Source organism: Rattus rattus, chromosome 18, assembly GCF_011064425.1.
Source record: "Rattus rattus isolate New Zealand chromosome 18, Rrattus_CSIRO_v1, whole genome shotgun sequence".
Taxonomy (NCBI): Eukaryota; Metazoa; Chordata; class Mammalia; order Rodentia; family Muridae; genus Rattus; species Rattus rattus.
Window position 1 is genome coordinate 43,026,191 of NC_046171.1, and position 27,880 is coordinate 43,054,070.

At 47.2% G+C, this 27,880-nt stretch overlaps 1 protein-coding gene across 1 annotated transcript in view; it reads left to right on the forward strand.

Annotated features, from left to right (window-relative positions):
• The window catches only part of Pdss2 (decaprenyl diphosphate synthase subunit 2), a 223,290-nt gene that overhangs the window by 96,320 nt on the left and 99,090 nt on the right, over nucleotides 1-27,880 (forward strand). The window contains exon 3 of the mRNA XM_032888504.1: nucleotides 26,380-26,578. Coding sequence (XP_032744395.1) covers nucleotides 26,380-26,578 — 199 coding nt within the window. The remainder of the gene's footprint in view (nucleotides 1-26,379; nucleotides 26,579-27,880) is intronic.

Here is a 27,880-nt window from a genome sequence, read left to right on the forward strand (position 1 = left end):
GCCTACTCTGCAAGGACAGCGAGCTCTGCTATGACCCACAGCCACCCACCTGCAGCCCCAGACCCTCAGCCACCCACCTGCAGCCCCAGAGACCCGCTGCAGCACCAGGCATGATATGGAGTTGGGGGTAGGCAGCAGCAGTCCTGCTTCTCAGGGTCAGCCCTTTGTCACCCTTGAGTGGCCTCCCTCAGGAATCGCCACTGACTATGTAATACCATCCTAGCACTTCAGACTGTAGTATTCATGCTACAGTGTGTTCTCCATCGTTTTCTTGTTGAATGGATTTTTGTCATTGTATTTCATCTCCTGCTAAGCTTTGAACCCTTAGATAGTGCTTTAACCAAATTTGAAAGAAGGGATATCTGTGCACTGCATGCTTTGCTGAGATAACTGTGCACTGCATGCTTTGCTGCGATAACTGTGCACTGCACACTTTGTTACAATAACTGTGCACTGCACGCTTTGTTACAATAACTGTGCACTGCACACTTTGTTATGATAACTGTGCACTGCACACTTTGCTGTGATAACTGTGCACTGCACACTTTGTTACGATAACTGTGCACTGCACGCTTTGCTGCGATAACTTGCACTGCACGCTTTGTTACAATAACTGTGCACTGCACACTTTGTTATGATAACTGTGCACTGCACACTTTGTTATGATAACTGTGCACTGCACACTTTGCTGTGATAACTGTGCACTGAACACTTTGCTGTGATAACTGTGCACTGCACACTTTGTTATGATAACTGTGCACTGCACGCTTTGCTGTGATAACTGTGCACTGCATGCTTTGTTACGATAACTGTGCACTGCACACTTTGCTGAGATAACTGTGCACTGCGATAACTGTGCACTGCACGCTTTGTTATGATAACTGTGCACTGCACACTTTCTTATGCATCCTTTCTCTAGAGCCTGATCCACAGTAAGAAGTGCCTAGCTAATTTTTATTTTTAATAATCTGGGTTAATTCTCTCAATTGTATCTGTTCTGACTTGTTTAATGTGGTAGAATTGGAGGAAAAGTTTTCTCTAAATATTTAAATAGAAAGATAGGTTGGTTTAAAAGTAGTAGTAGTAGTTAATATTTTGTAAGCACTTATATGTAAGATTATCATAATCTAGGAAATACCTGCAGTCATCTAACGGCCACACCAGTGTGACAGATGTTCTATTACTGCCATTTAAAAACACGTCCTTTAGAGCGGTCTTAAGTGTCTGAGTGTTTTGCTCATGTGCGTGCCTGGTGCCTGCAGACGTGGGAAGGGGGCATTGGACCCCGGGGTTGTGAGTCACTGTCTCAGTTACTTATCTACTCCTGTGAAGAGACACCGTGACCGAACACCTTACAGAGGAAACGTTTGACTGGGGCTTGCTTACAGCTTCAGAGGGTTAGTCCATGGCCCTCATGACAGGGAGAAAGGCTGTGCGTACACAAGCATGGCTTTGGAGTGGTTCTGCAGACTTACATCTGATCCCAGGCTGCAAGCAGGCAGGAGACAGATGGACGGACAGAGGGACGGACAGACAGAGAACCTGGTTTGGGGTACTGGAACCTCAAAGCTCACCACAGTGACACACCTCCTCCCACCAGGTCACACCTCCTAAGCTTCCCAACAGTTCCACAAGTTAGGATCAAGCCCTCAAACATAGAAGCCTGTGGGGTCGCTCTCGTTCAAATCATCACAGCCAACAAGTAAATGCTGGGAACCGAACCCAGGTCACCTGCAAACCAGCAAGCGCTCTTCACCCCTGAGCCATCTCTCCAGGCCTGTGGGGTCTGCACCCGTATCTCTGCTGTCCCCTAAGTAGACACAAGTCCTGAGAAGAGACTTCAAAACATCTCAGAAGCGTCAGAGCACGGGTATTGTAAGCAGGAAAGTGTGCGTAACTAAAGTATACTTTTTGGTACTGGCGGTTTTGCTTTTGTTGGGAGGAAAGTTTGTTTGGTTTATTTTGTTGAGATCCTGGTGATCAAACCAAGGCAGACCAAGTGAATCTGGCCATTGAGCTTAATGGCCTCAACCCTTGTCCTTTTCTGAGGCAGAGTCTAAACTGTGTAGCCCAGGCTACCCTCGAACTCAGAGCCCCCATCTTAGCTCCCACTCTTACTGCTCGCATTGCCTTGAGGCCCAGGGTGGCATGGAACTCACCGTGGTTCTGCCTCGGTGTCCTGAGTGCTGGGATGGCGGGCGTGCACGGCCACACTCATACCCCAGACTCGAAAGGCTCCCAGACGATCCTCTATTTCAGACACCTGCAGAAGAGTCTAGCACCCTTGAGTGGGCCGCGTGTGTGGCTCCAAGTCACTCACTCAGCACAGATGGCACTGAGGTCACACAGCTGTGGCAAGAACCACCTACCTTCTGATTGCAACTGAGGAGGGGGGATGGTGTTTCCAGAAAGAGGGAGGTCATCATGAAAGGAAGTGCTCACAGTAGTCACCAGGGCAGCTCTGCACTGACCTCATGGTCTAATTTACAGTGTCAGGACACTCGTAGAGCAGTTACAGAGATCACGGCTGGGTGGGTTGGCCTGTTGTCTTACATGTACGTTGTATGTGTTTGCGTGATATCTGTTTTGTTCTCACTGTCTTGCTCAGGCTTAGCTACACACACAAACACATACACACACAAACACAATACCTCATTGGTTGACTAAGTAAAAATGTTCACACAGTTCAACACATTGCGACCCCTGAATCAAAGAAATGGAGTATAATACATTCTCTCTCTTTGGAGGAGCTGTACTCCGCCTCCTCTGGGACCCGTTTGGTTCCTGATGTCCCCTCAAACTCCTCTGCTGTCTAGACACTGTCTCTTGACCGTCACATATGTCTTTCAGACCACTCCTGTCTTTGACACGTTATGAACATGCAGCAAGAGCTCCGCCTTTCTCTGTGGAAGCCACCGTGTGCCAGCTGTGGTACTGCAGCCTCGCTCACGTACTTCCTCCGTAACCCGGTTCAGTTCCTGGTTCCCCACAGTCGTCCACTGACCCCACACATATGCCATGCCATATGTTTATATGCTGGTGTGTGTGTGCGCACACAAGTTTTAATTAATGAACGAAGAGAACCTTTTTAGCATGAAATTGTGATTAAAACTCATATTTGCTGCTTAACCTCAACGTTGGATCTAAACAAAACTGCAGGCCTGGAGAGTTAGCTCTAGTGGGTTCCATCTCCAGACCTGAAAAATGAGCCAATCAGGCATCAATCAGTAGTCAATCAATCAGTCATCAATCAGTAGGTCAGCCAATCAATCAGTCATCAATCAGTAGGTCAGCCAATCAATCAGTCATCAATCAGTAGGTCAACCAATCAATTCATCAACCAACCCACCAACCATCCAGCCAGCCAGTCAGCCAGCCAGCCAGCCAGCCAGTCAGTCAGTCGTCAGTCAGTCAGTCAGTCGTCAGTCAGTCAGTCAGTCAGTCAGTCGTCAGTCAGTCAGTCAGTCGTCAGTCAGTCAGTCAGTCACCAGTCAGTCAGTCGTCAGTCAGTCATCATGGTGTTTCCCACAGGCTCCACGCTTGCACGCTCGTTCTCAGACGGAAATGAGACTTTGGGAGGATGAGGAGTGTGGCCCTGCTGGAGGGAGTATGTCACTAGAGGACAGGCTTCGGGTTTCATAGCTTCCTGTCATCCCTACACCACCCTCTCTGCTTCCTTTCTGTGGTTCCTAATACAAGCCTTCAGCTAGTCACCGTCACCATACCTGCTGCCCGCTGTCCCAGTCATTATGGAGCCCGCCCTCTGGAACTGCAGGCCCCAAACAAACCCTTCCGTCTGTCAGTCGCCTCGTTGTGGTGTTTTGTCATAGCAATAGGAAGTGACTGATAGAAGCGCTGTACAAAGAATGCAGTTAAGAAGAGCCCACACGTAGGGATTGGCAGCGCATTGTAATTCCTGAGAAACAATGTTATTCTTGGCAAATAAACAAACGGAACGTTTACTAAGTAATTCATTTGAAAGTTGGACACAGACACAGTACAGAAACACAATTCCTGCATCCAGTTTTAAAAATAACTTACACGTAGCTTTATTTTTTTAAGTTTACGCTTACGCACCAGATAGGTCTTTTATTTATGTTTGGCTTTGGGAGAAAGAGAGAAATGGAGGGCTGGGGGGGTTTAATGTGTTTTCCTGTTTGTCATAATATTTTTCAGTAAAAATTTTGACATTTCTATTTTACTTTATTGTTTTTATAATTCATTTCAGTAACAACTCCAAATGCTTAAAAACAAAAATTACAGTCAAGTAGAACAGCCTAAACGAGGGTTGACTCACACGGTTCGAGGCGTGGAGATGCTCTGACCTTAGAGCGCAGCCGCGTTTGCCCACGTGTGCAGATGCTTTTAACCACCGCCGCCTTTGCAGGGGCTGGGGATCAAATCCAGGGTTCATACGTGCTAAGCAAGTGCTCTCCACTGAGTTATAACCCAAACCGATTGCTTAAAACTCACTGAAGAATAAGCTTTAGATGTGAATTTTATATAATATACGTTATACCTCATTAAAGCAATTATTTTTAATTTTTTAAGGAAAGCAGGGATCTCTGAATATAGTCACAGTTTTTCTGACCAGTTCTGTTGTCTGAAATTTCATATATGATAGATAGCAAGAATATTCTATAAGATCTGAATATTTTAGAAGATATTCATAAATGCCATTCTATTTTTATTTTTACTATTCTGGTTATGTCCTTTCCTGGACTGATACTGTACTGGTAATAGTGCCTCTAAATATTCCCTGACATTTTTCTTCTTGGTGGAAAGTGGAATTAAAACTGTTGGAATTCTGATGAGTAAATGACTTTCCAGTGACCAATCCATGTTGCTGCTCACAAGTGTTCTCGGTGTGTGTGCATGTCTGTGTCTGTGTATAGTCTCTAAAATCAGGACATAAACTAGTTTTTGTTTGTTTGCCTTTTTCCTACTTTTAATGTTCTGAAAACCTGGCAGATAAAGAGAATGAGATGTCTGTCTGGGTGTTAGATGACAACTGTCCCCTGTGTCCTGGGTGTTGAACTACTGTCCTTCTTCACTTTGATTGTGATGGAGACTGTGCCTGGGCGGCTGGCCTGGTGTTCTGTGAGGAGACTGTGCCTGGGTGTCTGGCCTGGTGTTCTGGGTGTCTGGCCTGGTGTTCTGTGAGGAGACTGTGTCTGGGTGTCTGGCCTGGTGTTCTGTGAGGAGACTGTGCCTGGGTGTGCCTGGGTGTCTGGCCTGGTGTTCTGTGAGGAGACTGTGCCTGGGTGACTGGCCTGGTGTTCTGTGAGGAGACTGTGCCTGGGTGTCTGGCCTGGTGTTCTGTAAGGAGACTGTGCCTGGGTGACTGACCTGGTGTTCTGTAAGGAGACTGTGCGTGGGTGGCTGTCCTGGTGTTCTGTAAGGAGACTGTGCCTGGGTGTCTGGCCTGGTGTTCTGTGTGGAGACTGTGCCTGGGTGTCTGGCCTGGTGTTCTGTGAGGAGACTGTGCCTGGGTGACTGACCTGGTGTTCTGTGAGGAGACTGTGCCTGGGTGTCTGGCCTGGTGTTCTGTGAGGAGACTGTGCCTGGGTGACTGGCCTGGTGTTCTGTGAGGAGACTGTGCCTGGGTGGCTGGCCTGGTGTTCTGTGAGGAGACTGTGCCTGGGTGTCTGGCCTGGTGTTCTGTGTGGAGACTGTGCCTGGGTGGCTGGCCTGGTGTTCTGTGAGGAGACTGTGCCTGGGTGTGGCCTGGTGTTCTGAGGAGGTGCCTGGGTGTCTGGCCTGGTGTTCTGTGAGGAGACTGTGCCTGGGTGTCTGGCCTGGTGTTCTGTGAGGAGACTGTGCCTGGGTGGCTGGCCTGGTGTTCTGTGAGGAGACTGTACCTGGGTGACTGACCTGGTGTTCTGTGTGGAGACTGTGCCTGTGTGGAGACTGTGCCTGGGTGACTGACCTGGTGTTCTGTGTGGAGACTGTGCCTGGGTGTCTGGCCTGGTGTTCTGTAAGGAGACTGTGCCTGGGTGACTGGCCTGGTGTTCTGTGAGGAGACTGTGCCTGGGTGACTGGCCTGGTGTTCTGTGAGGAGACTGTGCCTGGGTGACTGGCCTGGTGTTCTGTGAGGAGACTGTGCCTGGGTGTCTGGCCTGGTGTTCTGTGAGGAGACTGTGCCTGGGTGACTGGCCTGGTGTTCTGTGTGGAGACTGTGCCTGGGTGTCTGGCCTGGTGTTCTGTGTGGAGACTGTGCCTGGGTGTCTGGCCTGGTGTTCTGTGAGGAGACTGTGTCTGGGTGACTGGCCTGGTGTTCTGTGTGGAGACTGTGTCTGGGTGTCTGGCCTGGTGTTCTGTGTGGAGACTGTGCCTGTGCGTCTGGCCTGGTATTCTGTGAGGAGACTGTGCCTGGGCATCTGGCCTGGTGTTCTGTGAGGAGACTGTGCCTGGGCGGCTGGCCTGGTGTTCTGTGAGGAGACTGTGCCTGGTGTTCTAAGGAGACTGTGTCTGGGTGTCTGGCCTGGTGTTCTGTGAGGAGACTGTGCCTGGGTGACTGGCCTGGTGTTCTGTGTGGAGACTGTGCCTGGGTGACTGGCCTGGTGTTCTGTGAGGAGACTGTGCCTGACTGACTGACCTGGTGTTCTGTGAGGAGACTGTGCCTGGGTGACTGACCTGGTGTTCTGTGTGGAGACTGTGCCTGGGTGACTGACCTGGTGTTCTGTAAGGAGACTGTGCCTGGGTGTCTGGCCTGGTGTTCTGTGTGGAGACTGTGCCTGGGTGACTGGCCTGGTGTTCTGTGTGGAGACTGTGCCTGGGTGACTGGCCTGGTGTTCTGTGAGGGACTGTGCCTGACTGACTGACCTGGTGTTCTGTGAGGAGACTGTACCTGGGTGACTGACCTGGTGTTCTGTGTGGAGACTGTGCCTGGGTGACTGACCTGGTGTTCTGTGAGGAGACTGTGCCTGGGTGTCTGGCCTGGTGTTCTGTGTGGAGACTGTGCCTCAGTGTCTGGCCTGGTGTTCTGTGAGGAGACTGTGTCTGGGTGACTGGCCTGGTGTTCTGTGTGGAGACTGTGTCTGGGTGTCTGGCCTGGTGTTCTGTGTGGAGACTGTGCCTGACTGACTGACCTGGTGTTCTGTGAGGAGACTGTACCTGGGTGACTGACCTGGTGTTCTGTGTGGAGACTGTGTCTGGGTGTCTGGCCTGGTGTTCTGTGGGGAGACTGTGCCTGACTGACTGACCTGGTGTTCTGTGAGGAGACTGTACCTGGGTGACTGACCTGGTGTTCTGTGTGGAGACTGTGCCTGGGTTCTGTGTGGAGACTGTGCCTGGGTGTCTGGCCTGGTGTTCTGTGTGGAGACTGTGTCTGGGTGTCTGGCCTGGTGTTCTGTGTGGAGACTGTGTCTGGGTGTCTGGCCTGGTGTTCTGTGTGGAGACTGTGCCTGTGCGTCTGGCCTGGTATTCTGTGAGGAGACTGTGCCTGGGCGTCTGGCCTGGTGTTCTGTTAGACTCCTTCCCAGATCTCGGCACTACAGTTGTCCCTGGGCTCTCGGTAGTGCTTTGAACAGCAGTTGTCAAGCACTGTACGGAAAAGTTTTTCTTGGAATGTCAGTTATTTTACAACTCCACTAAGCATCCTGTTTTTTCTAACTTATTTGATATGATCCATGCTTAAAAGCTACTGTGGTTATTTCCCACTTAGCTCTGCCATCCCCATGGACCATGGTCAGCACTCACTCCAGACAAAAGCACCTGTCAGGCTGTTTCCACGTGTTACGTCAGGCCAAACTAGACTGTAGTGACAAGTGGTTTAAAATGTCATGGTGACAAAATAGATGTCTACGTCATATTCCTGTGTTACGTCCACACCATCGTTCAGGTTCAAGGCTGGTTAAACAGCCTCCGCTCAGAATAGATACACACACCTGCCCTTGAGTGCACCAGCTCTATCCTGCCCCTTCCTGCCCCTCCTCCTTCCCTCCCTCTCCCTCCTTCCCTCCCACTCCCTCCTTCTGTCCCCCTCATCCCTCTCCCTCCACTGTTGTTTCATTTTGTTTTTTGAGACACAGTTTTGCCGTGTTGCCCTGGATGACCCCAAACTCGTATCTAGAACAAGCTGACCTCAGGCTCCCGGTGCCCACTCCGCCTTAGTTACCTGAGAGGTGAGGCTGCGGCTGTGACGCCACCAGGCGTTTGATTCTGCATTGGCCTGCAGTGGGAAGACAGTGGTTCCAGATGTCAGTCTACTGCGCAGAATCCTAGACAGTCATTCCGTAGCTCTTGTCTGTTTTTATCTCTTAAAACTTCCACTGGCTTTCTCTTTTACACACACACACACACACACACACACACACACACACACACACACACTCCTATCAACACTTAGCTACCAAGTTGGTAGAACATGGGTTCACACGTCAGCTGTGTCTCCTGGTGGCTCTTGGGTAACGAGACAAATAGCTTGACTTCTGTATGTTTACATTAAATCTATGATATCTTAATAATCCCTCTTTATTGGGTTTTGAAGATATTCATGCTGAATAAAGCAGTTGTCTCTGTGGGAACGCTTATCCCCACACTCCCTCCTTTCCACGCAAGTTCCCAAACTAGCTTCCATCTCGTTCCCAGAGATTTCTGAGGACGTTCTTCACTGTCATATCTGTGTGTTTAAAACCATTATTTTGGGTAGTTCTTCCGGTTTCATTGACCTGCCAAAGAAATCCACTGCGTGACCAGAACTACTAACAGCCCCTCTGCTAGGAAGGTAGAGCGCTTGCTCAGCATCATGGAGGCCCGGGTTCAGTCCCGGCACCATAGAGCAGGTGCAGTGGCACAGTTCTCCGCCCAGAGCTCTGGCAGTGGGGTCAGACGAACAAGAGTGCACCGTGAGCCTCTCGTACATAGTGAGCTCTGCTGGAGTGATGGCTAAGCACTTACAGGCTGGCCGCTCCTGCCCAGGGCAAGAGCTTGGTTCATGCACACGCGGAGTGGCCACAACTGTTTCCATGTGAACAGCATATGACTCTCCCTTCTGGTTTCTGCAGAGAGCCACTGGACTAGAGGCTCTCTGGGTCTTCCTGACTGCTGTTCTAGCTCCAGGTTAAGTGAAAGACCTGTCTCAGAGGAGTAGTGTAGACAGTAATAGATCCAACTCGGGACAGCACGAAAACCTATTCACACACACACACACACACACACACACACACACACACACACACACACTCTTACACCACACTCACACACATACACACCAAAAATCCAGGCAAACGCATCCTAATGTCTGTGGCAGTGAAGGCTGTGGACGTGTGTTCAGCTGAATTCTGACCTCTTGCCTGTTGCGTCTGCTGCATGGCTGGTCTAGACACCCTGGGACACGTAGGATGTACTGCTGTGTTTCTGGATATCTAGACAGATTGGAAAACAGTAAATAACGTGACTTAAAGCACAGAACTGAACAGCCTGTGTCCTGACATTCTTCACAGGAAACAGGTCTTCAGCTCTTATCATTTTACCTTCACCTCTCCCAGCCAAGACAGAGTTTGTCCTCTAAAGGAACCTGCGAGGTTCTCTTCTGTCACAGAGGTCTCTGCACATCAGCTCCTCCCTGCTGTGTTGCTCACTGCAGACCATTTCACCTGCAGCCTTCCTAACCCCCACTTGCCCTCATGAAGGAAAAAACTAAATCCCCACCTCTCCTGAGGCCATTCAGAATTCACTGAGCCCTGGCGCTGGCCACGGGGCCCATTACTAAATGGCAGTCACCGTTCAAATCCCCCTTATTGTGGTCAGTCTCCATAGTCACAGGTAAAAGTCTGCCTGTCTTCATTTGCTTTCTCAGATTCCCCATTAACCCTGTGAGACCAGCTCCGTCCGATTCATCCTGTACTTGTGGCTTTCTCATATTCTGGTGTAGCTTGGGCCCTTTCCTGGTGGGTTATGCCACTGGACTGTCATTCCTCCCGGCTTTGATTGTGCCTGAAGCAGATTCATGTCTAAATGATGAGCCCTGGACAAGGGGGATTTGTAATGAAAATGGAGGTAGCAGCGAGCTCTTCGTAATCACTTCTTTAATCCTCTACCTGCCATGCCGGAAGAAAATCGTAATTATCAGAGCAGAGAACTCCAGGGCCTCAGCAGAAAGATCGAGCTCTACGGGAGGGGGAGTGACAGGCCGTGCACTCCTGTGGGGCTGGGGACAGTGACTGTGGGAAACTTTGACAGGAGATCTGATGTATTTGTATAACCTTTTCATGTAGAACTGCATTGCAGCGAGGGACGAGATTTTGGTTTTCTTCATTAAAAGCTTATTACATGAAGAAATAGGACAGTGGTTTTGCTTGAGTAGGTGAGGGTCAGAGAGGCGGGTGTGATCTCCTCAGGATATTAATGTCTGCCTTCAGCCGGGGGAAATGAGCCGTCACTTGAGTTCGAGCGGCTTTATGTGCTCCTCACTAGGGATTCCCATATGTCCAGGGAGCTGCAGCAGTGAAAAATGGCAGCGCTCAACGGCAGAGTGCAGAGGGCTCTCATTGGGATTCCTGTCAGGAAGCTCAGCGCAGCCTGCCCAGAGCAAGTCTGTTTCATGTTGATCAGCTGTCCATCTGATAACCTGAGTGGGGACCCGCATTCCCTCCGAGGGCTGCCCCTCCGGTGACAGCTGAAGCACCCAGATGTCTTGCTAATCTGTTTTGGTAGTCTCAAGGATTTTTAACCCTTTTCGTGGTCTCCAAACCCAAAAGGACTCCAACACAAGGGGAGGGAGGACTCTCCTAGCTAGGTTGGCTCTGTTTCTCTGGCAGAAGAGAGCCTGGCTTAACTATTTCCAGAACCCAGATGCTATGAGTTAGCTTCCTCTTCCCATAATGAGCATCTGGTTGGCCTGTCGGATAATTATGTGTTGATAGTGTCGTGTTTGTGTTTGACTTACCCAGATAATAGGTTTGAAGAATATGTTCTTGAGGATGGTGAAATGTCTGGCTTGTTGGTACTGTATGAAGGTAGGCTCGCAGGTGTGCCCAGGGACCACTAAGCAGGGCTCTGCTCTTTGTGCCTCAAAAATGCCATACACATTTCCTGGGGGAGGGCAACGACTGTGAATGATAAATATGTCGCCTCCTTGCTGAGCGCCATCATGGCTCCGTTCTTTCAAGCGTGGCCACCTAAGACAATTCACCTCTTTGTAGATGGGCTGGCGGCTGCAGCAGAAATTAATTACAGAGCACAGCCACACCGAGGTGTTTGCTTCTCGTTGTTTTGGGAAATAATCAACATGGGAAAAGAGAAAGCACTAGTTTTTGTGTTAGGTTGTGATTTTTAAAAAATTATATTTGAAGCTGAGCAGGGGCGACACACGCCTTTAATCCTGGCACTTGGGAGGCAGAGGCAGGTGGAGCTCTGAGTTCCAGCCCAGCCAAGGCTACACAGAGAAACGCTGTCTTGAAAAACCAACAACTTACCTTTCAGCCAACTGCGAGTGGTAGCGTATAATGTCTTTAAATGGCTGGGCATAGTGCTGGGTGTCTTCAATCCCAGCACCCACCACTTCGAGTTCAAGGACAGCTGTGGCTGTTACAGAGAAGCCCTGTCTCAAAAACAATAACAAAAACAAACAGGCAAACAACCCCCAACGTTAAATGGAAGAAAAGTGCGTTTGGAGGTCTCCACTGTCTGCTCCCTCACCCTAGACAATGTGTGTTCATGTCGTGCTGGGATTCTAGCATGGACCCAGGTGTCTCTCTGTCCACTTGATGGCTTGCATGTATGGGCACGGCTGGAAGAAACTCGGGCATTCACTGCCCTCAACCTGAGAGCTGATCACTACCTGGAGAGGCCACCTTACCACGGATGACAGCTCGGGACTTTCTTCTCCTCCTCTTCCTCTTCTTCCCCTTCTCCTTCTTTTAAATATTTTGATAAGTGTAATCCTCATCCCTCAACAAGGAAACGTCTCATTGCAGCAGATGGAGACCATTACGGAAAAGACACAGCCAATCAAAATGCACTTGTGGAGCTTGTTCCCAACCGATACCGTTTTTCTTTGTTGAAGACCGGTGTTCCCCAGGCTGACACTAAACTCACCGTGTAGCCTGCCCCAGCCTCCTGAGAGCTAGAATTACAAGCACGCACCATACTCCTGGCTGACACTGTGCTTTAGATGGTTAGAGTTCGAGGTTTAGCACGTTGATTTTAAAATCAATTCTTTTTAAATTTAGAAACAAGATATGGTTAGTTTTGAATGTTGTAGTCATGGCGAGCCTCAAAGCACCATCTGAATTATGTCATCAGCATGCATACATGACAAAACCCTGTGTATCTTCAATTATTACAGTTTAGCATGGAATAAACGCTTGGACTTGTGAGTCCAGTTTACTTACAAAACAGATATGTTTAGGCAAGCGGGGTCACGTGACACGGGCCTTTAATCCCAGCACTTGGGAGGCAGAGGCAGGCAGATGTCTTAAATTCAAGGGCAGCCTGATCTGGCTATATAATGATTTCCAGTACAGCCAAGGCTGTGTAGACAGACCCTACTTCAATAAATAATATAAGAGACTAAGACAGAAGGATTGAAAGACTAACCTGGGCTAGTCTGTGAGAACTCTTCTCTTCCAAATGAGATCACTTTTTACCTGGCATGCATTTAGGAAAGCCTGTGCATTCTCTTTTTAGCATAGCTGGCTTCTTGATTTTGGTAGGCTCCTGCTGTTGGTGGTGGTGGTGGTGGTGCTAGTGGTGCTGGTGGTGCTGGTGGTGCTGGTGCTGGAGGTGCTGGTGCTGGTGGTGCTGGTGAATGTGGTGGTAATGATGGTGGAGGTGGTGGTGGTGGAGGTGGTGGTGGTAGTGGTGGTGTGTCCTGTGCCACAGCACTCATGCAATGGTCAGAGGACAACTTTCAGGAGTCTGTTTTCTCCTTCCACCATATTGATCCTAGGAACTGAACTTGGGTTTTCAAACATGGTGTCTTTACAGAAGTGCTGTCTCACCAACCCTCTTATGGATGCTTTTAACCCTTTCTTTTGGGGGGAATTGAGCCCAAATCCCCATGTATATGTAATGAGTACTCTAAGTATGATATTTTTAATATATCTTAGGAATCCTTTTCTTCTGTCTGCTTTCCTTTGTCCAGAGGTGATGAACATAAAACATAGAACATAAAAGAGCAAAGTATCCCATGTGCCAAACGGAAGTGCAAGGAATTAGTGCTTAAAGTATAGGGTGAGGTGATAATGTGCGGACAGTGGGGTTGCCGTCATCCACGGAGTGGTTGCGAAGGCCTTGCAGAGAAGGCCACTTTGGCCTGGAGGGGGCAAACTAAGTCTCACAAAAACAGATAGAGCAGATAGAGCAAAAGGAAAAGGCCTCGAAGCAACCACAGCTTGGAGCATTTTAGAGCCAATAGGAAGCTTGGCTTGCGGGGAAGAAAGCACACACGGCTGTGTCTGCGTGCACCTGCCTGTGGATGTGTGCACATGCTCATGCCTACGTGAGTGGACGAAATGAACTAGGAAATAAAGGACAGAGAAGCTGGCGGATGGTGCTTGGCCTCGGAGGCCACCGTAGGGAGTTTGGCCTTTTACCTTGAGTACCAGATAGGCGTCTGTGGGAGGTCTGTGAGCTGAGGAGAATCTGATGATGCTGACGTCATTTTCATGCTTGTCTCCTTGTCTTGCCATTCAGTCACTTGAGTGTCACAGCTGACAAATACCTTTCATCATCATCTGTGTTCAGTCACACAGCAATTCAGCAGTCTCCATATATATACATATTTATTACTGACGCCAGCCATAGTCCAAAATATTAAATGAAATGTTCAGACATGAATACATGGCACATGGGATATTTTTGCTGGTTTATGCTCTATTTTTTTCCCCACCACCTCTGGACAAGGGAAAGCAGACAGAAGAAGAGAATTCCTAAGACATACATTAAAAATATTATACTTCGAGTATTCATTACATATATATGGGGATTTGGGCTCAATTCCCTCAAAAAGAAAGGGTTAAAAAGCATCCACAATAGGGTTGGTGAGACAGCTGCATTCTGAGGGTAGCGGTGAAATACATTGTACTTCCTCCTGCCCCGGTTTTCAGTCTTGCACGTCCAGTGTTTCACACTGTGGTGGTGTTGGTATCACAGTGTGTGTATTCAAGTATCCATTATGTAATTTAACAATCCCAACCATGAGAGTCGTGACTGCAGCTGTGGCCGCCATCTCGGGTTATAGAGATAACTCGGTGTTCGGCTCACACCTTGTCTCTCTCCTTTTAGTCCTTCTCCTTCCTCCCACTGAAACCTGCTTCCAAACAAACTCTCCTGCTTCTTTTAGATCATCTTCTTCTTGTTCTTGGTTTTTTATTTATTTGTTGAGCTCCACTGGGTTTCATGGAGGCCGCCTGCATGAGCGTGGGTAGGGAGTTATCACTTGGAGCAGGGATAAGTTATCTTCTCAATGACTACACCGCTAAAGAAGATGACACTCTTCCCCAGCAGCCGTGGGCCTCTCAGGAAGGGGTGGAGGTAGCCTCGCGAGCCCTGCCCCCGTCTGTGATGGAATATTGACGACCCAGCCTTTTATGGGTCTCCTGCAGGAAATGGCACCTGCAGTGAGTTCCTAGGTGTGGCGCTCCCATCCACTCGTCTTTTCCGCCCCCTCTTCCTTGTCTCCTGAGTCTTGCAGGTGGGGGCAGTATGACAGATGTCCCATTAGGACTGGGCATGCAACAGCCACTCACAGCACTTCCCTGGGTTAGGAGTCAGGATTAACTGCCACTCACTGCAAAAAGAAGCAGGCTTCTCCGAGGAAGGCTGAGAGCAACACCGGTCTGTGGATATAAACATAAATAATTCTAACAGACTCCGATGTGTCCACTGACAGGCTTTACAGTAGCGAGCATGAGTTCACTCCTTTGAGGAACAGGCCTCTACACCCGTCAGAGTGGCTGGTTACCCCATAATTCCATGCTGCATACATCTGATAAGTTTATTATAACTGTTATAATTACCCTGTTCTAATATCTATTATTGCCAATCTCTTATGGTGCCTGCTGAGTTCATGGGGTGGTATCTGTAGGGCTTGGTGCTTGTCACACATTCCGGATTCCACTGCAGTGTTGAATGTGTCTCCCCTTGGGGTGCCACTTACTGCATTTTTCCATCAGCTCACCTCACATTACCTGTTGTCTGTCTTTGTTCTTACTTTAAGGCTACATTTCTATCATGGGTTTCATAAGTTACCAGAGAGGTGGAAACAACTTTTGAAAGTCAAGAATGCTGCCCCTCCCACCCACTGCTCATGCCTACTTCGATATTCTTCACACCAAACTGCATCTCTAGCCCTTGGTGGCTTTCACTGCATAAGCCAAGCTAGCCTCAAACATGATCCTTCCCCGCAGCATACAGTGCTGAAATTATGGTTTCCTGTTTGACACAGAGTAGCTCAGGCTGGCCTGGGACTCACTATGTAGCCCAGTAACTCAAATTCATAGCAATCCTTCTGCCTCAGCATCCCCAAATGCTATGATTGGAGGTGTGAACCACCACACCACACCTGGCTTACAAGACAATTTTAGAGAATACATTTTCTCTGAGTTCAAGGTCAGTCAGAGTGACATGGGACCATGTGGCCAGACAGACGGAGAGATACACACATGCACAGAGAGGGGGAGGACACAGCAAACACGTGTGCACAGTGATCTGACAATACTTAGATAGACGTGCACTCACCTTGTGAGTCTAAGCTCTTGTATCTGACCTCAGCAGCACGTGACCCAGGCCTGTTGGTGCACACCTCACAACCTGATCCTAGTACTTGGAAGGTGAAGACTGAAGGGTGAGAAGTTCAAAGCCATCCTTAGCTACAAACCAAAAACAAGCAAAAAAAAACAATTTATGTCATCATAATGTCACCAGTGCCACGTCACTGGAAATGTTCCAGCAGAGTCGAATGGCATCCTGAGTAGAAGCTTAGCTGGACCCCTCTGAAATCAGATGAAAGGGTGTTTAGCTGTGCCAGCAATGGGAAAGGGAGAACAGTAATGGCTTGATGGCTTAGCTCACACGCTGTGAGGTAAATAGAGCACACAGTTTCAGTGAGTATTACGCAGAGGGTATGATTGGATGATCTCACTCACCGGTGTCTCCCACTCCTTGATATACACTTGGATGGTTGGATGCTTGAAGGCAGTCACAAGTGTGGAAGAGTTTCCCTAGAAACATGGTGTCTGGGTTCCTGCTGAAGCACGGTCAAGACTACACACACACACACACACACACACACACACACACACACGCACAGACACACACATACACACAGACACACACACACAAGAGCACACACACAAGCACACACAAGCACACACACACGCACAGACACACACACACACGCAAACACGCACATACACACAGAAACACTCACACATACAGAAACACACAAACACACACATACATAGCACACACACAAGCACACACACATACACAAACACACACAAACATACACACAAACACACACATACATACACACAAGCACTAACAAACACACACACAAACATACACATAAGCACACACATACAAACATACGCACAAGCACTAACACACACAAGCACACACACAAGCACACACAAGCACACACACACGCACACACACAGGCACGCACATGCACACATGCACACAGACACACACACAAGAGCACACACACATTCGTAGTTTGGTCGTGGCCTAAGATTGAGATAATCTAAATGCTCACACGTGCAGTAGCAATTTGTGGTTTTGGAATTACTCATCATGGCCATTCTCATTTTTCTATTACAATGGCTATCTTTTCCTTATTAATGTGTCCAGTTTGGACAAATTCTACAAATATTTAAAACATAAATATTTTTGTTATATGGTTTTGAGATATTTTACCTCAAGTCTGTGTTTATTAGTCTCAGTGTACATTTTGCTATTAATTTCTTGTATATTTTTAACTACCAACACTTATCTGCTGTCTTCTTTATGGCTTCCCAACATTCTGTCACATTTTGCAAGACTTTTTCCAAGAATGTTTTTCAAGTGCCTGTCATGTGGGTTGGACTTGTGTGCGTCCTTCATGACTGCACTGATTAGGGTTTGTTTGTTTGTTTCTGAGTCAGGGTCTTGGTGTGAATGCCGAGCTAGCTGGAATGCCTCTGCTTCTTGAGCGCAGGGAGCAAAGGCATGTACACAAAAGGTGTACACGTGTGTTGATTCGTGCATTTGAGCACAAGTGCCTGTGGTCTAGGCCAGAAGAGAGCGTCAGGTCCCTCAGAGCTGGAGTTGTGGGTCAATGGGACTGGGTTTTTGTGAGAGCAGTATGGCCGAGCCCTCTCTGCAGCCTGCTGGTGTCTTTCACTATGTTCCTCTATTTCCCCCCTTTCCATCAGCAGGCGTGTGCTTCTCTCCCCAGGCAGACTTCATAAAGTTACTAAGACACTAGATGTGACGGCTAGCCGTAAGGACACGGCTTCAGATGCCACTTAGGAGAAGGTCACTCACGGATATCTTCCAGTACATAGAAACTTCTTTCTAAAAACATTTGTCCTAAGTTAACAATGTTATATTTCACATCTAGATGATGAATTTATCTTAATATGTATTTATTCAAGTTACAAAGTAGTTTATCCTTCAACTGGCGGCCAGTAGTCCCAACATCATTTGTTAAAAAGGTAGGTAGGTAGGTAGGTAGGTAGGTAGATAGGTAGGTAGGTAGATAGATAGATAGATAGATAGATAGATAGATAGATAGATAGATAAAAATCTATCTTTTCTGTAAGGATTTGAAATGTTATCTTGGTCAAGAAAATTTTTTCAAATATATTTGGCTTTTTCTTCATTCCACCAAGTAGTGTACATTTGTCAGTTGTGCTATTATATTGTACATTTTAAAGTACAACCCAGTGATTGCCTAGCACTAGCAAGGTCCCAGGTTCAGGTCATTGAACTGGAGAACACACACACACACACACACACACACACACTCATACTCACACACACTCATACTCACTAACACACACTCATACTCATATACACACTCATACACACACACACACACACACAGAGCTGCAGATGTAACTTCATAACAAGTCTTAAAATCTAAATCTAATTTTATTTTTTCTGAGCTCTTCTTTTTAATTTTTAATTTATTCTTCCTAAGGGATTATAAAAAAAAAGTTTTCCTTTTTTTTTAGTGGTATTTTTTAACTTTTTTCTTTTATTGTATATTTTTTATTTACATTTTAAATGTTATCCACTTTCCAGGTTTCCCCTCCAGAAACCCGCTGTCCCATGGGGCTTCAAAGCTAAATCCAGGTCCTCTGTAAGAACAACAAACACTCTTAACCACTGAATCTCTTTAGTCCTAAACTTTTAGTTTTTGAATTGTATTATGATTAGAAAATTAATTTTTCTCCTTTTCTGATTCTTCTTGCTCGATATCACAGTACTTTTTATATTAATCTCTTTCTCTTACATGGAAACCCACAAATGGATAGATACTACACACACACACACACACACACACACACACACACACACACACACACACACACACACAAATAAATAAATAAAAATAAAAAAGTCCTTTCTGCACTCGTTCTGAGCATTTTTTCTTACTTCTGTTACATGCAGAATCCTTTTTGTTGGTTGGTTGGTTAGGTTTTTTTTTAATCGAGTATTTTAAATATTTATATTTCAAATGTTATCCCTTTTCCCAGTACCCCCCTTCCATTTACCCCTCCCCTTGCTTCTATGAGGGCGCTCCCTCACCCACCCACCCACTCCTTCCCACCTCCCTGCCCTGACCTTCTACACTGGGGCATGAACCTTGGCAGGACCAAGGGCTTCTCCTCCCATTGATGCCCAGCAAGGCCATCCTCTGCTTCACATGTGGCTGGAGCCATAGGTCCATCCCTGTGTACTCTTGGGAAGGTGGTTTAATCCCTGGGAGCTCGGGGGGGTCTGGTTGGTTGATATTGCTGTTCTTCCTATGGGATTGCAAATCCCTTCAGCTCCTTCAGTCCTTTCTCTAATTCCTCCAACAGGGACCCTGTTCTCAGTTTAATGGTTGGCTGCGAGCATCTGCCTCTGTATTTGTCAGGCTCTGGCAGAACCTCTCGGGAAACAGCTCTATCAGGCTCCTGTCAGCATGCACTTCTTGACATCCGAAATTTTGTCTGGGTTTGGTGGCTGTACGTATATGAGCTGGAGCCCCAGGTGGGGCAGTCTCTGAATGACTTTTCCTTCAGTCTCTGCTCCAAACGTTGTCTCCATGTTTCCTCCCATGAGTATTTTTGTTCCCCCTTCTAAGGAGTAAAGCATTCGCACTTTGGTTGTCCTTCTTCTTGAGCATCATGTGGTCTGTGAATAGTATCTTGGGTATTCTGAGCATTTGGGCTAATATCCACTTATCAGTGAGTGCATACCATGTGTGTTCTTTTGTGACTGGGTTGCCTCACTCAGGATGATATTTTCTAGTTCCATCCATTTGCCCAAGAATTTCATGAAGTCATTATAAAAACCCTTCTCAAATTAAAACAAAAATGTTTTAGGATTCAAGTAAAATGACTCTAAGTAAATGACTCTGGCCTGCCATTTTACTTTCAGAGAGACCCCAAATCTTGTACCCGTTGTGTTTTGGGTTTTGATAAGTTTGCTATTGATACGCAAAGAGCCCAGGCTTCGAACCCTGTGCCCTGGGCTCCAGTCCAGCTGCAGGCAGGCAGCAGCGACTCAGCCTGTCAGCCGAGCCCCCTTCTGGACTGGAGCTGCCGCTCACCTTGACGAGCTGTTGTTTCAAAGAACAGTTTATTTACTAGTCAGCCGAGCCACTCCTACAAAAAGTATTTTACACATGGTGCTCAGCATATAGTAATGATTGGCTGAAAGTAACTCATTGTACACGTGCACCCATAATCACCACGAGCCATTTTTAAATAGGACTTTCGTGGTCTTTTCAGAGGAAATGACATAGGGTGGCATTTACTTCAAAGTCCTGTGGAAGGAGAGCGAGCGAGCGCTGTGACTGAGGCTTGAGTGCGTGGGGCTAACCATTTTGAAAGTTGCTTAGGAGGCCCTGGTGCAGTGTTTTCCACTTGTGTGTCTGAAAGTTCCTCAAGTAAAAGTGTCTTATTTCTAAAATACTAAACACGAGAGCACGTAAGCATTTAGGTAGAGGACGACATAAATGCTGACTGTACCATTCCATATCCTTGAAGACTCCGGAAACAAAGGAATGGAAGGAGAGATAGGAGAATACAGAAGAAAACAGGGAATTAGAAAAGAGAGCTTATTGTCTTCTAATCTCTCCATATGGCTGTCCTATTTTAATGCGGGCTTAAGTCTAAAGCATATAGAGACTTCGAGTTTCTGTAAAGAACAACCTTAATTCAACTGTTCAGCGGCAGCTGTGTGCCTATGGTGGCGTCACCGTTGTACTTGGGAGGTGATAATTGGATGTTAATTGACCCCTGAGGACTTACCATGGGGTCTCCATAAGCCTGACTTTAGTGTATATCCCCGCTTCCCCTTTGAAATCAATTGACAGCAGTCCTGCAGCCTTTCCAAAGCTGTTGCTAAGTAACAAATTGGTCGTTTAACAAAAACTTCATAGGCTGTGTATGAAAGTCAATAGATAATTAAAACGTAGAAATGCAAGGGTATGGGGAGTGATTGCGATGTCTTCAAAGACCTTTACGTACAGAAGGAGTTAATTCTAGGAAAGTGGGAAAAACTTCACTTAAAACTGGCATAGAGCCCATTATTATCGTCACCATCATTGAGACAGAGTCTCCCTATGTAGCCGAGGCAGAGACCCTCCTGCTTCAGCTGGCATCAGGGTGGCACCACCACACCTGGCTAACGCTGAGTTCTAAATATTCAGACCATGCAAGCGCAGGGACTGAAGTTCAATCCCTGGAATCCAGGAAAAAAGCCATCGTGGCGGCATGCCTCTGCCATCGCAGTGAGACGGGAGGCAGAGGCAGGAGCACTGTCAGAAGTTCAGGGCCAGCAGGGGGAGCAAGCAAAGACTCGGGAACTCCACAGGGGACCGTGCCTAAAGACAAGCAGACGAGGAAGACAGACGGGCAGAAGCAACTCCCCAAACGTTGCACTTTGACATCCCATGGCCCGAGTGCACATGTGCACACACTAGATCAAAAGAGGTGCTTTAAACAAAAACGGACCAGTTCCTCGCCTGTGAAATGAGCGAGGCATTTCCCTGCCAACAATAACGCGGAGCCGTCTCCAAGAGGACAGTGTTAGTCGTAAGAAACAAGAGCGTAGGAAGACGAGCATAACTGTTGGCCATTTTTGGCACTTCTTTTTGACCATGTGTCTTAGGAATGGGTTAGGCTAACTCTGACAGTGGCTTTAAGAGTGCGGTATTGATTTATCTCACAGACAAGTCTGGTTGCTGAGAGTGGAGCTCATGATGAAGCATTTGCCTGGGACCCGCAGGTCCTGGGCTCACCCAGCACAGGGCAGGGGTGGAGAGAGGGGCTACCTAGAATCAAAGAGGATAAAACAAGGAATCTAAGGGTAACTCCGAGAGAGAGCCCAAGCTTTCCTTTCTTCTTCTTCTGCCTCCCTCAGATTGGGAGCTGCATTAGATCCCTATCTTAGTTACCGTTTTATGCTGTGAGCAGACACCATGACCGAGGACTACATTTCATTGGGCTGGCTTACAGTTCAGAGGTTCAGTCCATTGTCATCACATGGGAAGCATGGCACTGTGCTGGATTGGCAGGGAGCAGCACTGGGCCTGCCATGAGCTTCTGAAACCTCAGAAGCGAGCCAGCGCCATAGAGACCTTCTCTAGCAAGGCCACACCTATTCCAACAAGACCACGCCTCCTAATAGTAACACTTTCTATGGGGCCCAAGTGGACCAATTACATTCAATTACCACAATCCCCAAGTCTCCACTGGGTCTCTAAGAACTTGGGTTATAATCTAGATGGTTCAGCCCCATGTGTTAAAGAGACACAACATCTAAGTCAATCTTGTACTCTCGTTCTGAGAGTTAGTAGAGTTTTTCAGAAACCCCACTTGGACACCTGCACACATCTCTGCCTAGTTTTGTGCTGTGGTCACAGAGCTGCACCAGTTGCTGAAGGGATCTTTCGGGTTTTGTTGGTTTTCAGATGCCATCCTAGATGGCCAAGGCTAAGGCGTTAGAGGATGAGAGGAGGAGGACCTTCCTGCCTTCACCTTCCAAGTGCTGTGGTCAAAGGCCACCTCGCCAGCTGACGAGAGTCTTTTCAAAGGCGCACATGGCTATTTCAGACATAGAAGCTTCGGTACAGTAAGGAGGCCAGGGAAGCAGATAACTAACGTCTGCTGTTCACACTTCTCAAATGGAGAGGTGCTGCACTGGTGTGGGAAAGCCGTGGTCGAAAGCTCTCTAGACCCACCACACTCTCACAGTCGTCCCCAGACGTACTCGCTGACTATTACGCCTTGGGAGTATCTCTAAGTACTGAGAAACAGCCACATAACCAGAATGACTTTGGGAAGCTGAGAACTGGAAGAAACCTGGTCTCTGGTCTCCTCACTTCCTGTCAGCGATGACTTACTTGGGTGTGTTAGGAGCTCATCTCTGGGCTATCTTGTGAAGTCGGCTACAGGAAATTATTTTCAAGCTGTTGTTGATTAGGATAAATCTATTGATTTGGTTCTAATAAAAGGATTGGGGAAAATTTGATTAACTTCCCCACTTGCTTTGAACAAAAATAGGCAAGCTTGGGATTGGAAAGACGGCTGAGCATGTCTCATCAAAAGCCTTTACTGCTCTTCCCAGGGACCCAGGGTTGGTTCCTAGCACTCATCCATGTAGGGGGTCTCACAAGCATCTCTAACTGCAGCTCCATGGGGTCTGAGGCCGTGTTCTGGATGCCGCAGGTGCCTGCACTCACAAAACGGCTGCCTAGAGCCAGCACTCAGGAGGCAGAGAAGGGCTGATGTGTATATTTCCAGGATAGCCAGGGTTACATAGTAAAAACCTGTCCAGAGGGAGCAGGGGCGGGGTGGGGGGAGCCCTCAATTTTTTAAGACAATCTTGCTCTTCTCCGATGTCTCTTATGAAAGCTTTTCCTTCATGGTGCTTGGCAGGAATGTTGAAGGCTGGGTGAGCGAGGTGGGCATGTCCCACGGCTGCATACTTTGATGGTCGTGGCTTCCCCTCCCCCATTTACATTGTCATTGGTCACCATGACGCATAACCAGCTGTGGGTTATACTTCTGTCCTTTCTCAACCTCCTGCTCCCTGCACCTGCTGTAAGAAGCAGGCAAACAGGCCGCACGGTGAGAGTGCTCGCTAAGTGATGGCTACGTACGCTACACGGTGATTTTCACTTAGTTATCACTGCCATTGTGATGAGGGAGCGTTTAAAGGTTCTTACTCATTCAGTGGGTGCTGTCTATTACTATGGACGTCTTTATCAAAGCCATAGCTGCCCATTGGCATGCTTGGGGTGATCCTAACACCTCGGCCTTCGCCGGTTGGGCTGTTACCTTTTTGGTAAGTTAAACTGCGTGAGAGACTTAACCTAAATGTGTAAGCCTTATGACTGCCATACTTTTTCATAATTTCATTGTGCAGTGTCTGTCAAATGTGGCATACATAAACTGTAAAAATTCTTCTATTGATTCTCTTGGTGTTTTTTGAGACAGGGTCTCTCTGTCTCCCTGGCTATAGAAATACTTGCTATGTAAGCCAGGCTGGCCTTGAGCTCACAGAGATCTGTCTGTCTGTCTCTGCCTCCCAAATGCTGGGACTAAAGACAGGTGCCAACAAGCCTGAATTTATGAACTTTGATTATTTCATATGTGCATACAATGTATTTTCAATCATGTCCACTCCCCAAGCCTCCCCTTAGCTCCTCACAGATCTTACCTCACCCGACTTTGTTTTGGTTCGTTTTTTTCTTTCTCTTTTTAGGAAATGGCTTTATAAAAATAAAAAGTATTTGTAAGATAGCAGCACATTTTTTTAAGATTTATTTTCACTTAATGTGTTTGTCTATGCGAGTATATGCTGTGTATATAGGGCTGCTCCCAGAGTCGGGAAGAGGGTGTCAGATCCTCCTCGTTTGTGAGCTGCAGCTGGCCCTCTGGAAGAGCAGGAAGCACTCTGACCACCAAACTGTGTTTCCAGCCCCATCATAAAATGTTTAATCCTTTTCTTAGTCACTTCTTTTAGAAGATGGTTTTATATCTTAGCTCCAGAGGGCAGCAAGATAGCTGGGCAGGTAAAGAAGGGTTACTGGAGACCAGGGGCTGTGGGGGAGCCTGGATATTGTATAGTAATACATGCCATCTCTTAGGAGAGCAATCTCACTGGTCCTTAGCGATTCTGAGGTCCAGCTGGGCTCCTGCTGTCAGAACTGCCTACTCTACAAGCAAGAAATGCTGGGTTAGGGCCCAGTCCTAGTGCCTACAAGCACCTTCCTGACTGGCCGTTCTCTGTAACACTTGCTCTGCCCTCTGAGCTGCCACCCTCTTTTGTGAGAATTGGTTCATGCTTAGAGCAATGTAGTGTGCTGTTGTTTTTTAATTTTATTTAGAATTTTTTACACTATATTTTGATCATATTCTTCCACACACAACTTTCCTTTCTCTCTTAAAAAAAAGAAAAACAAAAACAACAAAATATGAAAATTAAAACAAAAATTAAAAAAGTTAAGCCAGTAGAAAAAAATACCAAAACCAAGCCCCTGGAGTCTGCTTTATTGGTCAGCTACTCTGTGTGGGGCCTGCCCTGGAGTACGGCTGATACACCTAGCCACACTCCGCTGGTTAGCCACACGCTTGCTGAGTTAGCCCCTGTGAAGGTGAAAGGAGAGAACCTCTTTCCCGGAGGTTCCTACCTTTGACATCCATGATGTGGCTTGCACTGCCGCCTAATAACAAAAACAGGAAAAATCATAATTTTCCCTTCTCATCAGGGATCAACTCAAAATAGTCACGTGGCTGGGGTCAGGCCCATCCATGTCTACTTCCCCTTCTCGGCCCTGGGACCTTGCGTGCTAGAACCTGTGCACTGTGTTGTGTGCTGTCCCAGTCCCTGAGCTCATGTGTAGCATCCTCTTGTCTCTGGAGGGCACTGTTTCCCTGGAGCCACCCCCTACCGCTGGCTTTTCTCATCCTCCTTCCTGTGGACCATCTCCTCGTTCCTCTGTACCTACCTCTGAGCCTTGAGGGGAAGGCGGTGGTGGCGACACCCTATGGCTCTGCATGCGGTCCCGTGGTGGCACTGCGTCAACTCCCATCTACTGCAGGAAGCTCCTCTGAGGAAGGTTGAACAATGCCCTGACCTTGTCTGCTGTTTGTACACAAGGCCGGGTGTTCAGAAGCTGCTTAGCCCAGACTCATACAAGTTCCCTAAAGCTCTTGGGGACTTCGACGACTTCACGTTGTAAGAGCCGTGTCTGTGGCTCTTTACAAGCAAAGCTGTGGACTTTGGATGAGAGTGGAGCTCTGGAGTTATCCCCAAAACGCAAAGCACTCGTGTGTGGGAGTGAGAGGCCTCACCACAGCCATCCGCAGTGTTCAGATTGGTTTAAGGACAGTCTCTGTGACCCCCACTAATCTCAAGCTCACTGTGTCACTGAGAATGATCTTGAACTCCTGCTCTTCTGCCTACAGCTGCCAAACCCTAGAATTCTAGGTATACACTTATACCACACCCAGCTCGCACCTACTACTACTACTGCTACTACTACTACTACTACTACTACTACTACTACTACTACTACTACTATTACTACTACCACCACCACCACTACTACTACTACTACCACTACCACTACTACTACTGCTGCTACTACTACTACCACCACCACCACTACTACTACTACTATTACCACTACCACTACTACTACCATTACAAGCAAGCCACCGTGTGTGTGGAGTCAGCAGACACCTTTTAGGGAATGTTCTCTCCTTTTACCTTCACATGGATTCTGGGAATCAAACTCAGGCTTTGCCTGCTGAGTCAGTCCACTTTTTTTGTTTTGTTTTGTTTTATTATGTTTTGTTTTCTGTTTCTTTGTTTGAGACAGTTTCAATGTATCGCCTGGCTGTCCTGGCACTTGCTCTATAGAGCAGAAATCTTACTGTTAAATGAGGAAGAACTGTGCACGGAGAGCAAGGTATCTCAACGAAACTGGGAAGGTGGCACTCGTGGCCACCATCTCTCCGAGACAGTGACTCATAGGGTGGAATAAGGAGGACCACAGAGACTGGTCAGTCAACAAAGAGACTCTAAAGCTTTATTAGAAAGTGGGCCCCTTCTCTTCCAAAGTCACGTGTGCATGGTCTAATTTTTGAGAACCGAGTCCTGGTACTGGTCATAAAGTGATATATACTTGACATTCAGACAAACCTTTTCTTTATGTTTTAGTCAAAGAAATTTGGCAGAGATCACAGAACTTATACATACTGCTCTCCTGGTGCATCGTGGGATAGTAAACCTAAGCGAATTACAGTCTTCTGATGGACCACTGAAAGACATGAAGTTTGGAAACAAGATAGCTGTCCTGAGTGGAGACTTCCTCCTAGCAAACGCCTGTAATGGACTAGCTCTTCTACAGAACACCAAGGTAAAACTGAGGGCTGCCTTGTGCCCTCATGGCCTGCATGTGTCCTCTGCTCAGCTCCTCCCTGGGATGCTCACTGAAACTGATGATGGTGATCTTGGCAGTGTCAGCATGAGGGAAGAGGTGATGCTAGAAAATGTTTTTGAAGAACAGGTGTGGCGGCATGCATTCCGAGGCTGATGCTGAGTTCAAGGCCAGCCTGGGCCTCAGAGCCAGACCTGTCTTCAAAAAAACAAACACACACACACACACACACACGGATGAGACAGGAGGATTATCACAAGTTCAGGTCTCTGGAGTGAGCCAAAAGTAAAAATTCAAATATAAATCTGAAATAAGAGCAGGCTGAGGATGTAGCTCAGGGGTAGAGTGGGACAAGGATGGTAGGAAGGAAAAAGAGAGGCAGGGGAGGCGGTGGGGGGAGAAACAACTGAAACCGCCCAAAGCCTTTGAACTGTTCTAAAATATTTATCTGAATAATGTATTTTGGAATGGGAAAAATTGATGTGTAGGTGGTATGTAGACTTATTTGTAAGAATAAAAAGTTAGATCAAATCTCAAATAAGGAAGAGATTAAGCGATGTATCTAAATGTATGTTATGTAGGCATTAAAATTTTGTGAAAAGTGGGGCTGGGGATTTAGCTCAGTGGTAGAGCGCTTACCTAGGAAGCGCAAGGCCCTGGGTTCGGTCCCCAGCTCAAAAAAAAAAAAAAAAAAAAAGAACCAAAAAAAAAAAAAAAATTTTGTGAAAAGTGTTAAATAGCAGAGAAAAGTATCCACATCATAATAAGTGCTTGCAAAAATAAGATTACAAAACAACTTATACATATTAAGCAACTCCTTACCTGTGTTACAAAAAGAATCCCCGAATATAAAGGAATGAATGAACAACAAGAAAAATACATCAGAATGTTAATTATGTCACTGCTTTGTGAGTGTGGATAGTCTTGGTTATAGTTTTGTTTGTTCGAGACAAAGTTTCACTGTGTGACCTCAAATCTGTAGTGACTCTCTGGGCTCAGACTCCTAAGCGTGCGGAGGAAGAGCATTGTGGGAGTTTGCTGGCTGCTGGCCTACCTCCCGGTTCGGTGAAGGGCTCTATGTGCTCATGGGCTTGAACTCGTGATGATCTTCTGAAATGATGAGATCACAATCACATCTCACCAATGCCCAGCCTTAAAAATGTACTCCTTAGGGAGCTAGAGGCCTAGAGCGATGGCTCAGTGGTTAAGAGCACTGGCTGCCCTTCCAAAGGACCCAGGTTCAATACCCAGCCTCCATGTGGCGGCTAAAAACAGTCTGTA